Source organism: Scomber japonicus, chromosome 22 (genome assembly GCF_027409825.1).
Source record: "Scomber japonicus isolate fScoJap1 chromosome 22, fScoJap1.pri, whole genome shotgun sequence".
NCBI lineage: Eukaryota > Metazoa > Chordata > Actinopteri > Scombriformes > Scombridae > Scomber > Scomber japonicus.
Window position 1 is genome coordinate 4,845,006 of NC_070599.1, and position 15,349 is coordinate 4,860,354.

General features: G+C 38.7%; 1 protein-coding gene across 1 annotated transcript in view; it reads left to right on the forward strand.

Annotated features, from left to right (window-relative positions):
• rap1gds1 (RAP1, GTP-GDP dissociation stimulator 1) overlaps nucleotides 1-10,901 on the forward strand; it is a 28,725-nt gene extending 17,824 nt beyond the window's left edge. Inside the window, exons 8-15 of the mRNA XM_053343843.1 lie at nucleotides 1,079-1,222; nucleotides 4,303-4,434; nucleotides 4,680-4,814; nucleotides 5,909-6,034; nucleotides 6,163-6,302; nucleotides 6,619-6,745; nucleotides 7,178-7,306; nucleotides 8,187-10,901. Coding sequence (XP_053199818.1) covers nucleotides 1,079-1,222; nucleotides 4,303-4,434; nucleotides 4,680-4,814; nucleotides 5,909-6,034; nucleotides 6,163-6,302; nucleotides 6,619-6,745; nucleotides 7,178-7,306; nucleotides 8,187-8,314 — 1,061 coding nt within the window. The 3' untranslated portion in view covers nucleotides 8,315-10,901. The remainder of the gene's footprint in view (nucleotides 1-1,078; nucleotides 1,223-4,302; nucleotides 4,435-4,679; nucleotides 4,815-5,908; nucleotides 6,035-6,162; nucleotides 6,303-6,618; nucleotides 6,746-7,177; nucleotides 7,307-8,186) is intronic.
• The last annotated feature ends 4,448 nt before the right edge of the window (nucleotides 10,902-15,349 follow it).

Below are 15,349 nucleotides of genomic sequence, written 5' to 3' on the forward strand. Positions count from 1 at the left end.
CCACAGAGAGAGCATCTTACAGACTGTTGTTATCACCATTCCAGGCACACTGGGCGCTCCCACATTGTCAGTCTCCAGGACAACGTCCTACTTAACTCTACTCTAGAGAAATATCTATCTCTCTCTCTCTCTCTCTCTCTCTCTCTCTCTCTCTTTCTCTCTTTCTCTTTCTCTGCCTCTCCATCTCTCTTTCAACATGTCTTCATTTGTCACTCTGTGTGTTTATTTGGTCTCCGCAGAGACTAAACAGTCACAATATTGTCCGAACATTAAAATGGTTTCAAAGGAAAATTTAACCTTCACATACTTGTTCATATTGTGACTCATAACTAGTCTCTACACCATCTAAATTCCCCATCAGACATTAATACATGTTTTGTTTTGAATAAACAGGTGAAATTTGTACATTTGAACATATAAAAATGTGTATCAGCTGCACCAAAATGTAAAACTTTTATTTCCATGTTTGTATACTGTGGGTCACATTAGGAAAAGTCAGTTGAAAAAAATAGTATACAGTGTTTTTAGAGCTCTCAAATGTTAAAAAAGGGTTCAAATTTCACCTTGAACAGTACGTAAGGGGTTAAAAAGTTAAAATACAGGCAAATGCTCATACAGGACTGTAACAAACAGCTGATTTTACTGTGAATTATCAACCAATCATTTTCTTGACGCATGATTTAGTTTATAAAATATGAGGGAAAGAAAGTGGAAAAGCTCATGGTGACGAAGCAATCTGGCTTTTCAGGGCTGATAAAGACAACTATCAGTTTGTTGTGGCTGACGCAGATACAACAGATGAACAGAGATTGTTTCTTCCTTTAAACAGAAGAAGCAGTATTGACTCCAATATTCCGTCTACTGCAAAACAAACAGAAATTACACTCATTCAACGTTCTACTTTCTAATATTTTTTATATGTAAATGATCCTTAATTCTCTCTTGATCTCAACATTGAGTCTATCAAGCTTCACATGCAGAGCAGTCCTGGGTGCTAATATATCATATGATGCACAGCAGCAGCAGCTTGTCTCAGTGTTCCTCCCTGACTGTCTCGTCCTTTTTCCCCCCCTGCCAGATGTGATAAAGCTGCAGCTGGTGGAGGCGGGCTTGGTGGAGTGTCTGCTGGATGTTGTGGCTCAGACTGTGGATGGAGAGAGGGAGGAGGACATCGCCCAACTCAAGACTGCCTCCGACCTCATGGTTCTCCTGCTGCTGGGAGGTAAGCAGGAGATGAATACACAATTACATATGTTAGTTAATTAAGTCATTGACAATAAATAAATGAGTGATCAAATACACTATTGATAAATTAAATAGATATTTATTAAATGAAAAATGTAAATATGTCTCCCTTAAATAAATAATAATACTCAGTTCCAGCTTGACTGTCTATTTACAGGCTTCCCGTCTTTGGCATTATGCTTTCAGGTTGTCCATCCGTCCCATTCTCTCTTGAATGTATTGTCTCAGGAACGCCTTTTAAAATTTGGCACAAACATCCACTTTGCACTCTGATTAGATTCCGGTGGTCAAAGGTGAAGGTTGTGCTGACTTCACATCAGCCAAATGTCAAGAATTCATATGCTGATTACAGTATTTCCCCTATAATTTTTTGTAGCAGTGGTGCTGTGTATAGGTAACCTAGCAACACTAGGCAGGTCCGGGGTTATGCTCCCCTAGAAGAAAAAATGGAAAAATAACCCTTTAAATAGTGACTTCTGGTGAGTTTGTGGAACCAAACACAGATCTATCAGGATGCTTTGCTCTCACACGCACTGCACTGATAGTCACACACACATGCACGCAGTCACTCTCTAGTGCGTGCTCTTGCTCGCTCACTCCTGATTCCGGGAGATTATGTCTTATTTCCGGGCGTCAAGGAGCTGCTATCAAAATGCGGGAGACTCCCAGAACGTCCAGGAGATAGTTGGGTTGTGTGCTTTTATCCTCCTCCTACTTCAATAGCTTATGAAGGGAGGAGCAGGTTGTGTTATGAAACCTACACCGAAGCCAAAAGAAGTTATATGGTTAACTAGCGACTAGCATATTGTAATGAAATCGTGCAAGTGATCAACATAGTTAACATCATGTTACTTCAGGCACAGTCATTTTGCAGCGACTTCAACAGTGGTGGTGCGCCGTTGCTGAATGTACTTAGGGGAAACACTGCTGATTATGACAAAGTTTCACTTCAATGTCTAACAGGATAAAATGACACAGCAGACAGGAGTAGGTCTGTCACAATAATTATCGGCTTATTGTACAATAATGTAATTATCAACATCATCATATCTATATATGGACTTATCATATGATACATGGACATGACCATGATCATTTTTTGACCTCAGTATTGCCACACTTGACATTAGCAGCTAAGAGTCTATTCATGTCACATTGACTAAACAAGTAGTGTCCTCTATTCCTCACTGTGTACGTCCTGAGTGGAGACTGTAGAAGAATTAAAGGGAAATAACTCTGTCCCCAACCATAATGACAGTCTGTGTTTTTATACAAGTGTAGCTCCCACTCTACAATCCCACCCCCCACCCCCTTTACATTATTATATTATCATTATATCAGTGGTATAAAATGATTTTCAAATGACAATAATATTGTTTATCGCGATTATTTCTGAGACAATATATCGAAGAACAAAAGTAGTTTCCGTGACAGGTCTAGACAGGAGAGCATTACATAGTCCAGCCTGCAGGAGATAAAAGTAGATAAGAGAACACTTAGTTGTGTTTCCAATGTGACATTCATAATTTAGGTCAGAGTCACTGATAACAAGGTTTTTGCTGTTCCTTGGCGTTTAGTGTGAATAAATTTAGGTGTGAGACATTTTTTCTCTCAGCTTTTGCTCCAATAACTAGGATCTCACTTTTGTCTTGATTCAGCTGTAAGAAGCTGCAATCAAGTCGTTAATAGAGCTATAATCATTTGAATTTAGATATATATAACAGGTTATTGTCTGCGTAATTACAAAGATTGATGTTGCGATATGAGCATAAATATAAATGAACAGTCTGAAGAGTCCTTCATCCAGCACTGATAAGAATGAATAATTCAGCCTTAATGTAAATATTTTAATGCAACTGAATAGATTTGAACATGGACTGATAAAATATACATATCCGGTCTCTTAATCTTACCCTATCAGATCACTTTTTTTTATACTCTATATTATCAGGTATTCTCACTGAGGTTAAGATATATTTTTCAATAGAGACCAGAGAACAGGAGACATTCATCATCAGACAACCAAATTAGTCAAAATAGTTACAAGAGGTGTGAAAAACAGATACTACAGTTTTAATATGGAAGAATCCAGCTTCAGATTAGTGGTTATATAAAAGATATTTAAGTCGTTATAGGAGTCACAAGGTTGAAATGAGAGAAGAGATGTGAGGAAGATTGGAAGCTTCAACACTACAGTTAGGGATGAATATCATGAGATGTAAGGAATTCCAACCAACCTTGTGATACAAGGAGAAACAGCTACTGAAATAATCAAAGTACAAGAATATGAAATGTAGAAGCTGACTCAGCAATAATGCGATGGTTTAAAAATGACAGATGGTCTTTAATTCTGTACAAGAAGCCTAGTTTCATTTTTACATTTCTGAGTCATACGAATTGAATATGAATCTTGTATGACTCAGCAAGAGTGACGTGGATGTCACATAATGATGTCCATCTTCTCCTCTCATTTGTGGTGAAGCAGTTGATACATGAAGTCTCAGCAGTGACTGGCCAACATGTTGAGCTGCTGCTTGATAAATGTGCTCACTGTGTCACATTAAACTATCATCTGAGATCAGAGTGATGAAGTCTTGCTGCCAAGAGTTACGACAGACATGTTGGATGCTGGCCAATCAGAGCTTGACGTCTTATGTCATATATATTAGTTAGCGGTAAGTTGGCAGGGGCCGAATTCACTGTTCTTCCTCTGATTGAAAGTGAAGCTGGAACCATTCAAAGTCTCTGATTAGTGATGATGGGCTCTGACTGTTCAGACCAGCTGCTCTTTAAATGAGACAAGACAGAAAAACCAAGCAATAAATGAGTAAATAAATTAACAAATGAATGATCAATAAAAACAGACATGTCATGAATAAGAGGTAAGATAGAAATGTAAAACTTCAGAATGCAAAACAGGCTAAAACATCAAATAAGAGACAGATTAGAATCAGTGAAATAAAGTTAAAATACAAGCCAGATTAAAGGTAGCTCTTAAGTCAACTTTTAAATCATTTATCTGTATGACTGATGTATTGTCTCCCCTCCGCTGTGTAGATGAGTCCATGCAGAAGCTGTTTGAGGGAGGGAAGGGCAGCGTCTTCCAGAGGGTGCTATCCTGGATACCATCTCATAACCATCAGCTGCAGCTGGCTGGAGCTTTGGCTATCGCTAATTTTGCTCGTAACGGTAAGCCACACTTCACTTTGTCATGGGATGAAGTTAAATCATGACTTTGCAGAGTACAACCAATAAAATACTGCTGCTGCTGCTGTTGTTGTGTCTCTACTTCTTCTTATCTGTATTCACGTCAGCTGAGAGAAAAAACAGTGTTGAAAGTGATGTTTTACTGGAATTACTGACTAAATCATTTCTAACACTATGACACAATGTTAAGGCATCTCCTCTAACGTGTTGTGTATTTCCATGTGTAGACGGTAACTGCATCCACATGGTGGACACTGGGATTGTGCAGAAGCTTCTGGAGCTGTTGGACCGACACGTGGAGGAAGGCAACGTCACCGTTCAGCACGCAGCTCTCAGTGCTCTGCGGAACCTGGCCATACCTGGTGAGCTGCTACCACTGTGTGTCAATATCTCTGATACCTGAACGGACCCCAGTGGACTCACTATCAGCTCTGATCATGTGGTGCATCATCATCATCACTGCACAGTCACATCTCTTCAACTTGTAACTTAAACAAAAAACAATACTTGCGTAAGCTAGCTGACCAGACTTGGCAGAAATGAAATATAAGTATGTGTTACTTAGTATATAATAATTTTGGGTACTATATCAATATTATATCAATATTGGGATATGATACTAGATATCGTCTTAGATTTTGGATATCATAATATCGCGATATGTCATCAGTTTGTCTTTCCCTGGTTTCAAATGCTGCAGACTGTTCTAGCTTTTACCCACTTTGTCTTTACATCCACATTACTGATGATTTAATATATGATTATTATAAAAGTTTCGTAGTGTTAATATTTTGTGAAAGCATCAAGAATCATCACTGCAATATTGTTGCAATATCCATATTGAGGTATTTGGTCAAAAATTTTGTCATATTTGATTTTGTCCATATCGCCCAGCCTTAATATATAATCAGCTGAAAATAAGAATTTTGTTTATTTTACAATAAGCCTTTATATCTACATAGGGAGCGGGTCCTCTTCCACAGAGCCCGCCATGTTTCTACAGTAGCCTAGAACAGACAAACCAAACACTGACTCTGGACACCTGATTCTAATTATTAACTTGTCATCAAGCTTGTTAACGAGCTTTAGCTGCTTGATAACGAGTTAATGATTAGAATCAGGTGTGTTAGAGTGGTAAGATACCTAAAACATGCAGGCCAGTAGCTCTTCAGGTGCAGGGTTGGAGATCACTGTCCTACACAGTTGCAGTCTTCAATCTCACCACTAGATGCCACTAAACCCCTACATATTGTTCCTTTAAGTGTCACCAATATTCTATAGACGAATGGCATCAGTCTTTTAGTTTGTGTTACCTAAATATATGATAAAAATATATTATAATTATAATTCATTATAAACATTATAAATATTTTGAAGCAGAACAATCACCAAATGGTAGTAATATTGTTAAGATGGTGTTATAGTGTGTTAAACTCTACTGTTTCTCTTTCTCCAGTGGTCAACAAATCCAAGATGCTGTCAGCTGGAGTAGCAGATGTGGTGTTGAAGTTTTTGCAATCAGAGATGCCTCCGGTCCAATTTAAACTCCTGGGGACATTACGTATGCTAATCGATACACAAGGTATGCACCAGAATGTTGACTGTCACCTCACACACTGAGAAGCGCTGTATGATTTTTTTTTCTTTCTTTTTTTATGGTGAAAATTGAACAAAGTGAAATGCATTTGATTCTGTGTCGTGTTGGTTCAGCCGAAGCTGCGGACCAGCTGGGGACCAATGGGAAACTGGTGGAGAGGTTAGTGGAGTGGTGTGAAGCCAAAGATCACGCAGGAGTGATGGGCGAGTCCAACCGCCTCCTGTCTGCTCTCATCAGACACAGCAAGTCCAAGGTCAGACACCACGCCGCTCTTACAAAGTCTATACAATAGTTCTATTACAAACCTGCCCCCCAAATATATTGTAGGAAGAATCCCCTGTATTATCTGATCAACAAGAATATATGGTTACATGTAAAGCATACTTTAGTGAAGAAAATCCTGGTTTTAATTGTTAGATAATGAGTTTATTGCTGTAGTGCTTTTGTTATTGTAATAGATCAACCAGCAGAATAAATATAGGAAAACACAGATATGTACTATCTTCCATCCTTTTCCTGTTTGTCCTGCAATGTTTTTCATATCTTTTTTTTTTCCCCATGGATTTCAGGAAGTGGTCAGAACTGTCATCCAGGGAGGAGGAGTCAAGCACTTAGTTACTATGGCAACAAGCGAGCACATGATAATGCAGAATGAAGCGCTCGTGGCTCTGGGTCTCATAGCGGCGCTGGATTTGGGTAAGAGCGAGAACGGAGGAAGAAAGATACTAATTCAGACTTCCACAGCAGCTTTTCTATTTTTGAGTTCTAGCAGCTGATAGAGGATCTGTGGGATTGCTTTACTTAGACAGGAATCCAGTGTGATTCATGACTAAAAATGCTAGAAGCATGCATCAAAAACAAGCAGACCAATTACACGATGTGGCTGATCCTGAACAGCAGCTGTCACCATGGATACACACAAGGGTCTCACATTTCCTACGGCTACAAGTTCATTCATAATAACAGCCAAGATAAATGACCAAACACAAGCTGATATTTATACTTTACATTTTCAAAGGTTTTAACTGTGTTTGACTCAGAAGAAGAAGAACATTCCACTCGAGAATACTGAAACACTCCCTTCTAATAATCACAGTGATACATTAAGACTGTCTCTCTGGGTTTCAGTTGCAGCTGAGAAGGACTTTGTCGGAGCCAGTCTGGTGTCAGTGCTTCACAAGCTGCTGTCAGATGAGAGGAGCGCACCAGAGATCAAGTACAACTCTATGATCCTCATCTGTGCAGTCATGGGGTCAGGTGAGTCCACAAGTCACAGCTGAGCCGGGTCAGAAATGTCACACACTAGTACTTTTAATATTCCTCATATTGATATTTACAGAACTTACTTGTCATACCGTATATAGGACAGTATTTATAGGCAGATCATTCTCCAGTAAAGTTTGATGATGGTAATAGTTACTTTTTGAAATTGTGAGTCAATATATTAACAACTATGCCTTCTGATTTCTATCAGTCATACCGTTATTCCTAATTTCTACTCTTTTATAAGTGTGTTTTATCATTTCTGAGAAAGTGGCTTATTGCTATTGATGCTATTTGCTGCAGCCTCCCCAGTGGAGGGATGGCTTATCAAGCTCCATTCAATATGCAGAGTCCCTCTCTGTTTTTAAGAAAACACTTAAGACCCTGCTCTTTCATGAACACCTCGGCCCCTAATGGACTTTAAAATACATGTGCACTCATTACCTCTGTGCGCTGCCTGGTGACACTAATGTTCTGTTAAACCTGAACTTGGCTTTACAGCACTTGCACACATTTTTCTCCCCTAACTACTAGATCCATGCTTGCGTTGTATTAACTCATGCGTCTGTTGTCTGTCAGGAAGGACGAAATGAATAAATCAAGAACAATAAAAGCAGCAACGTAGGAAACGCTACTCTCATGAATCTGCAATAAAAATGTAGAATACCCAAATAAAATAGAAGATAATAAAAGATTAACATGTACCTGAGAGGGGAAGACTTTTAATGTAGAACCTCAATGCAAGAAGTGTTGTCTCTCATTACAAAGACTTAAAAATCTATTTTCCCTCTCTTCTCTTTTTTTCTCTTCTCTTCTCTTCTCTTCTCTTCTCTTCTCTTCTCTTCTCTTCTCTTCTCTTCTCTTCTCTTCTCAGAGCCGCTCCACAAAGAAGTCCAGAGCCTGGCGTTCATCGACGTGGTGTCCAAGCTGAGGGCTCACGAAAACAAAACGGTATCACACCAGGCGTCGCTCACGGAGCAGCGACTAACTGCCCAGAGCTAAATGACTGTGTTCACCCCGCCCCGAAAACCACACCCCACCCCACCCAACCCAAATTGCCTGCCTGACCACCTAATCACCCGACGACACCTCATGACTGCTCTCCCCTGTGCCCCATCGTCATGTGCCAAGGTACCATGTCGCGTTAACTGCCAGCCAGACAAACGGTCACGTCTCTACCCCCAACCCTCCGCCTCGCCCTCCTCCAGCTGGGGTTAGACTGATGTGCATTTTAGACCGGCAATATTTTGTGCTGATGTACGAGTCAGTAAATCTGAGCATTTTCTAATTGAATTTTTATGTTGAATGATAAGAATTCACCCAGAATGAATCACTGTTAGGGTGGAAGAGCCTCTGAAACTGTTTTTGACCACCACGGGATACCAAAACTCTCCTCTGAAAGCCATAATAATGAGATTTATTTAGGTGGGTTAGCAGGTCCTTGAGGAACGGTGAGGCAGGTTTCATTCCAGGCTTTACAAGACTGACACCCATCATGCTTTTTGAGTCAAACGCTCAAGAGGTGGAAGCCATCTCTTTTTCTTTTTCTAAATCAAGTAACACATCAGTCTATCCCTGGTCCCCACCTCTACTTGTGCATGCATCTTCTGCTACAAGTAGCTCCACTGGAGCTGAGGCGCCATAGACAGCCTAACGCAATAGATAAAGAGGACAACACTCTTTTACGACCATAGCTGTGATACCATCCGCCGGTAACCCAACAGTTTAAAAAAAAAAAAAAAAAAAAAAAAAATGCACAAAACTACAAAAAAACCCCACTCTTCCTGTCGTGATTTTTCTTTCATTTTTAAGAAGAAGCCGCCATCTATGATGTGCCCAGTCGTGTCCCATGTAGCTCAAGTATAAATTGACTAGAAACTGTGCATGTTTTAGTCCTGTTGAAGGTGTGCCAGTGTTCATTTTACCTCTCTACTGCTCGCATACTCCAAAGTACAGCCTGCCCTCCTCTACTGACACCTCCAGTCTTGTAAACTCCTTTTTCTTTTTTTCTTCTTTTTGCACTCGTTCTTTAAAAACATGGATCTCGAGATTTTATTCCGATTTTGAATTCCGCAGTTGTCCAGACACAATCTCCCTGTTCCAACAGCTGTACAGTGAAGTTAAAAGTTAAAGTCTCCACCCCATGTTTGCTGAAAGAGAACTATGTAAGAACCAGGTGAAGCACAGAGCTGTAGTCAAAGTCTAGCTCCAAGACTGAGTGCAGTCAGGTTTATATCAAGAAAAAGTCCAAATTGGAATTAATAGTGTTTCCAACTGGAAATATAAGACATTAAAGAACAGTAGAGATGTTCAACTCCTTGCAGGAGCTCTGTTCGCCCTGACTTAGGACTGCCAAACTGTCCTGAATCACTATCATTAAAACTTGGACATTAACGGATGGTAGACAATCTTCTAAGTTGCCTATAAGATGGGTGAAAACAATGTTGGGTAAGTTAAAAGTAACAAAAAACATAACGATACATATTTTAGTCTGACCATGAAAGGTCAGTACAAACTGTACAATAAAATGCTCCATGAAGTCTTTTGCATCTTACTTTGCACCCACCCGACAGATTTTCCACATTATAGTTCACTAACGTGAACTAACAAGATTTTCTTCCCTCCAGTGAGATCAAATCTTCAACATTACTCCCAGAAATGACACAAATGTCCAAGTTCCAGGAAATAGAGATGCAGAACTGTGATATGACAGTCTAAGACGAGGGCGAGAACTCTACGAAGTGTATGAAAAGCTCAACATCGATTCAATAAATGCATCATGATTCTAATCAATGCTTGACAACCTCTACATACCAAGATTTCTACAGTTCAAATTCTTCCGTTTGCAGATCTGTGGACAAAACTCAAGGAAATACCAATACAAATATTTTTGGGTAGCAGGAAATCATGGAGTAAACAACTGAAAAGCAGCTAAGAACGAGAAGAGACAAAGTCAATATAGGCATGAGACCGCAGCCAAGATCATGATTCACTCCCTGATCCTGTTATAACACACAATAATACCCCTGAAAATCTCCAAAACCAGGGACATTGATGTGTGCTGTAAGAAAAGAAGGGAGTGTCATTTTAACAGTACGAAACAAAGCAGCCACCATTCCTACATGTGTGTTTACAGTATGTATGTGTGTTCTGAATGTACTGTTTGGGGTAGGCAGCGTGGAGCAAAGTCTGGATTCAGACGTGAATAAGCAATTGGACGCGAAAACAGAACAGTCAGCCGTTGAACCGCCTGACCACCACACAGGATTCTCTTTGTATATGACGGTTGGTTCTTGTAGTGGAAGGGATCTCTGCTAACATGATAATCTCAGCATGTCCGACACTGTACCGACACCCTGTTAACATGCCACGGTGTGTTTCCTGGTCTGGGCCCACGCTTTTTATTTGTTTTTTGTTTTTTTAAAGGTATGAATGGTTATTTATCAGATTAGTGCTCTTCTAAAAGACACATGCCAGTGGAGATGTATCCATAGTAACTGCGTAAATTACTATAAACTTAAATGTTTGTTGTAAATGTCATGAGTTGTACATTTGGAGGATTGTAACACAGCAGATAATAAAAGATGATAGCTGGTGATGGCTGATGTCTTTATTTTTTCAGGATCTTCTGTTATTTTCATCCAGTTATAAAGTATTTAGTGAAGCTGTCGGCTAAGCATAGCTTGAACCCTCTTAGTACCTGACACCTTTTCAACTCACTCAGGCGTCTTTGCCTCAGTTTGCTAACCTGACACACCAGATGGTTTGTTACAAGGAACCATCTGAGAAGTCGTCCTTGAAAACAGTTTGGAAAAGGGCAGGCACTTAAAAAGTACTTGGCAGGTGATTGGATGAACCATCTGCGTGCCACTGTCTTACTCTTGGATGTATTATAAGAGCTGAATACAGGACTGAAAATGGCACCCATGCAAGTTCCCCCGTGGCCAATAGACTTTACATTGTGATGATGTTACAAATATTTAAATTGGGGAGAAACCTTTTTGGGCTTTAGGGGTAATTTTTTTCTTGAGTACTGCAAATGACAACTTGGAAAAATGTGCTGCAAGGCTGAGTCCTATCCAGCTCTTATAATACATCCATAGTGTTACCATGTGAGGCAGCTTCACGAGATCGAGTACAAGAGCGTAACTTGAAGCCTTACAAATTGAATTCTAACATGATACAGTATCACGAATCCAGCTGCCTCGCAAGGTAATCAGTTTGCACCACTGAAAGCAAATGTTCATGTTTTTGCATAGCTGGTTGTTACTTTGAATGCAATGAACATTCACCTAGCACTTTGTTTGAATGTGTCTCAAGGCAGTAGGATATTAATAAGCAAATACTGCTGAATCCATAGTTTTCCCTTAATATGAAATCCATAATACTTTCTTTCTTCTCAGATGAAACAATTGCCTTGTTAGCTTACACACTGAATGTTTAGTTCAGACAGAACACAGATTGAAATCTTTTTAAATTCCCTTCCCCACCCCCGCCAACATTTGAACTGTAGTTTTTGAGTAAAAGATGACAGCCCAATTAGCATTCAGCTTAACCATCTGGCATTCAAGGTTGGTCCACTTCATGGCACACATCCTGTCCGACACAGAGATCTTTTCTGGAAGCGAGTTATCAGTAATAAACAGAATCAGACTAGTTTGTGTCTGCAGCGACAGACACCAAAAGATGTCCAAGAACTACTGACAGATGATGTGTGGGAAGTGTGATGCATAAACACAGCCGTAAACTCTTAGTGCCAACAAAAAAATATCAGTTTTTAATCCTCAAGAATTCAAAGAACCCAATGTTTTTGTTGTCTTTATTAATTAATTTTACTTGATATTAAAACCAGTCAAATTTTAACAGGACATGAGACAAAAAAAAGAGAGGAGGTAGTTACATTACAATGTTTGTGGGAAATACTGTGAGCTAAATAATCCATGGAAGTGATGTAGGTAGTGATGAGTAAGAGGCCTATACAGCAGGACCGTAGAATACTTCACCAGAGCACTTAACAACCTAAAAATCCCGCCACATTCACTGTACTGTGAGGAGTTTAAAGTGACAAGTCAGCTTCAGTAGTTTCAGTATTGAACATTTTTACTTTGCGGTGCACCAGAGACCCAAATCATAATTATAAAGTATTAAAAAAAAGTGTTCAATCTGAGCAGCTGACTACAATACTTATACTGCAAATACTTAGACAAAATGAGCCATTTATGCTTTGAGCAGGTATCACTTTAACAGTTAAAATTAACAGAAAAACAAGCACTTTTTATTTTGAAAATCCATGTATACTGGTCAGTTCTGCATCAAAATACACACAGTGAAAGACAGTAATGGGATACATGTGCCAGTGTTGTTTTCATTCAAATAAGAGACAATAGCGAAAATGTACTAAAATGCCGATCTCACAATATGAAGAACTAACGAAATGACTTGTTCCTTGGCTTTTATTCCAGCTTCACACCAAACGTCATTTAAACCTGGTAAGTGAGTCATCCTGCTTGAATATAACCTCCTTGGTGAAGGCAATAATCACAATATGAAATGGAATGACAGTGGGTGCACAGCTAGATACATATTGTGGTCATGTGTGTATGGGGGCTTAAACATGTCTTCTTTTTTTTTCCTTTTTCTTTTTTTTAACACTTATCCAGACCTTTTCTCTAAAAATGTCAAAAAGATGGGAATACAGGGTAATCAGGATTGTCATGGTAACCCTGTACAAATTACAATGACTTCTAGAACTGTGTATCACTTGCAATTTTTCAACAATAGTGCCAATTTAATGTCCAGGTTTTGTTACTAATAAACTACACTATTTGTTAATAACTTTGAGAAATAAAATAACTCATGTTTCTCTTCATCCCTTCAATCCATTTTAAATTTAAACAATTGGTTCAGATGTTTTCAAAGTCTTTCTAAATATCACACTGTACAAATGTTACTGATATTCATACTGGCTTTGCTATTCCCTCATAGCATGACTACAATGTAAGAAATGGCATTGAGTGAGTATTTCTACAATGTTACTGGCTTTTTTTGTACGAAACTCCCTCTTTAGGTGCCGTACTATGACAGTCCTGGATATGTCCTCATAGTGGCTCAAAGGTTAGTGGAACTGGTCCCTGTTTGGTTTTTTTTACAGTGTAGTCACTATACAAAGGTATCACTTCACAGCCAGTATGGACAGCAACCAATAACTCTTTCAACATACACTGCATGAGTTTTGTAGATTCAAGTTATACTTAAAAACATTCAAACCTGTGTTTGATTTAAATCAGTAGATATCCAACTGTGTTGCTCAGAATTCCTAGCGCTCAATCAAGCTATGTAGCAGTAGCAAAATCTTCTCTCTAATAATTGAAAATAATCTACTCAATTAACTGAGATCCCTTTTAGCCCATTAGCTGAGTAATAACTCATTATGCTAAATAGCTAAAGTTCTTTGTTGTCATTTAGGATATTTAGCACCATACACACAAATATCCACACTGTTGTTCAACAGTCAAAGAGTAGATAGTAATTAAAAATTCATTGTTAGTGTAACAATTAAACTTCTCTTTTTAATTTGCCTGATAATGCAAAATGTTCAGCTATTAAATAAAAAGTCCTGGAATCTGCTGCAATACACAAACATCTTTAAGTATCATTATGAGAAATAAAAAGACTTCCTCCTGTAGTAAAAAAAACAGTGCAAATGTATGACTGAGTGGTGGGAAAGCAAGCACTGAACTTTAAAACAAGCACATCCTCAGTTTCTTGGATACAACTATTTCACAGTCCTACAGAATACCATGTTTTTTTAAGCAATGGAGCCTTATTTCCACAGTGAAAAATACTGATCTAATATCAAAAAGATGTATCAAAACTCCTACTCCTCTACGTGTAGCTATCAAAACGAGCATTGTGACGGTCCGCATGTAGTGCATGTTTAACCTTCCTCTCCAACAATGTTTTAACAGTAGTCACACACAGTGTTATATATACAGAGCTTTTCACATATTAGTGCCTTGAAAAGAAGGTGCTGGTTCAGTGAACAGAATGCAGGTGCAGGTGCTCCTTGACGTCGTCCATGGAGGCACGTTCAAGTCCTGGAGCTGACAGGAAGAAAATCACAAGACAAGTAAGATTAGTTTCCATTTTATATGATACTTAATTTGGTTTGTAAAGTTCAATTTCATTAAAAGGAAAGGTCACCTGTTAAGAGTCAAAATGCTGCTTCAGCATTAGGTAAAGAAGCTGGAGGAAAAGAAGACAGAAAGCTGAGTTCAAAAGAAAGCTTAGAAATCATCTACAAGACCCCAACGCCCGTGACTGAGGTTCAACAACTGGGACATAAAAGATGAGGATGCACAGGAAAGCAGAGAAGTCAGGGTGGGAATGGCTAGAAAATAGTTGTGTAAAGGATCAACGGTCTAAACTAAAGGCTGCAGAGAAAAGACAGGAGTGGAGGATGAGACGGACAAAATACAAAATAATCTCTTCAGTTGGACACAGTTATAGTCAGTGGGAAAAAAGGCCACGAACAAAGTTATAGTAGTTTTACTGAACGTCTAGTATGGAGTCTGGAGCGTCTCAGCAGTGTTTCTGGATATTTTCAGTGTTTAATTATAATCAGTTAATAAAACTATGATTGGCCAGCTGATATAGAGCTCAACAGCTGGCCAATCACAATCACAAATATTCATGTTAAAACAGGAAACTTCTGTATATTCAATTATGCTACATTTAAAAAAAATAAATGATTATTTAATGATTTAAGTCAGAATAAGGAAATATAATTGTTTATGGGGAAATAATTGAATGCTATTAATTAATTTACAATTACATTTTAAAAATTATTCATTTATTAATGTAACCAAACAAAACAAAAAGTAGTCTTTTGGCACACTTCAGCCTCCATACGATACATTAAGGATAGGATTCATTCCCAACAGCTGCACATTTCCAGCTTTTAACTCTAAATGGAACACAACACAACACAGATCATCCATCCAATCAGAGAAACGTTAAAGACAAAAACATCGACCA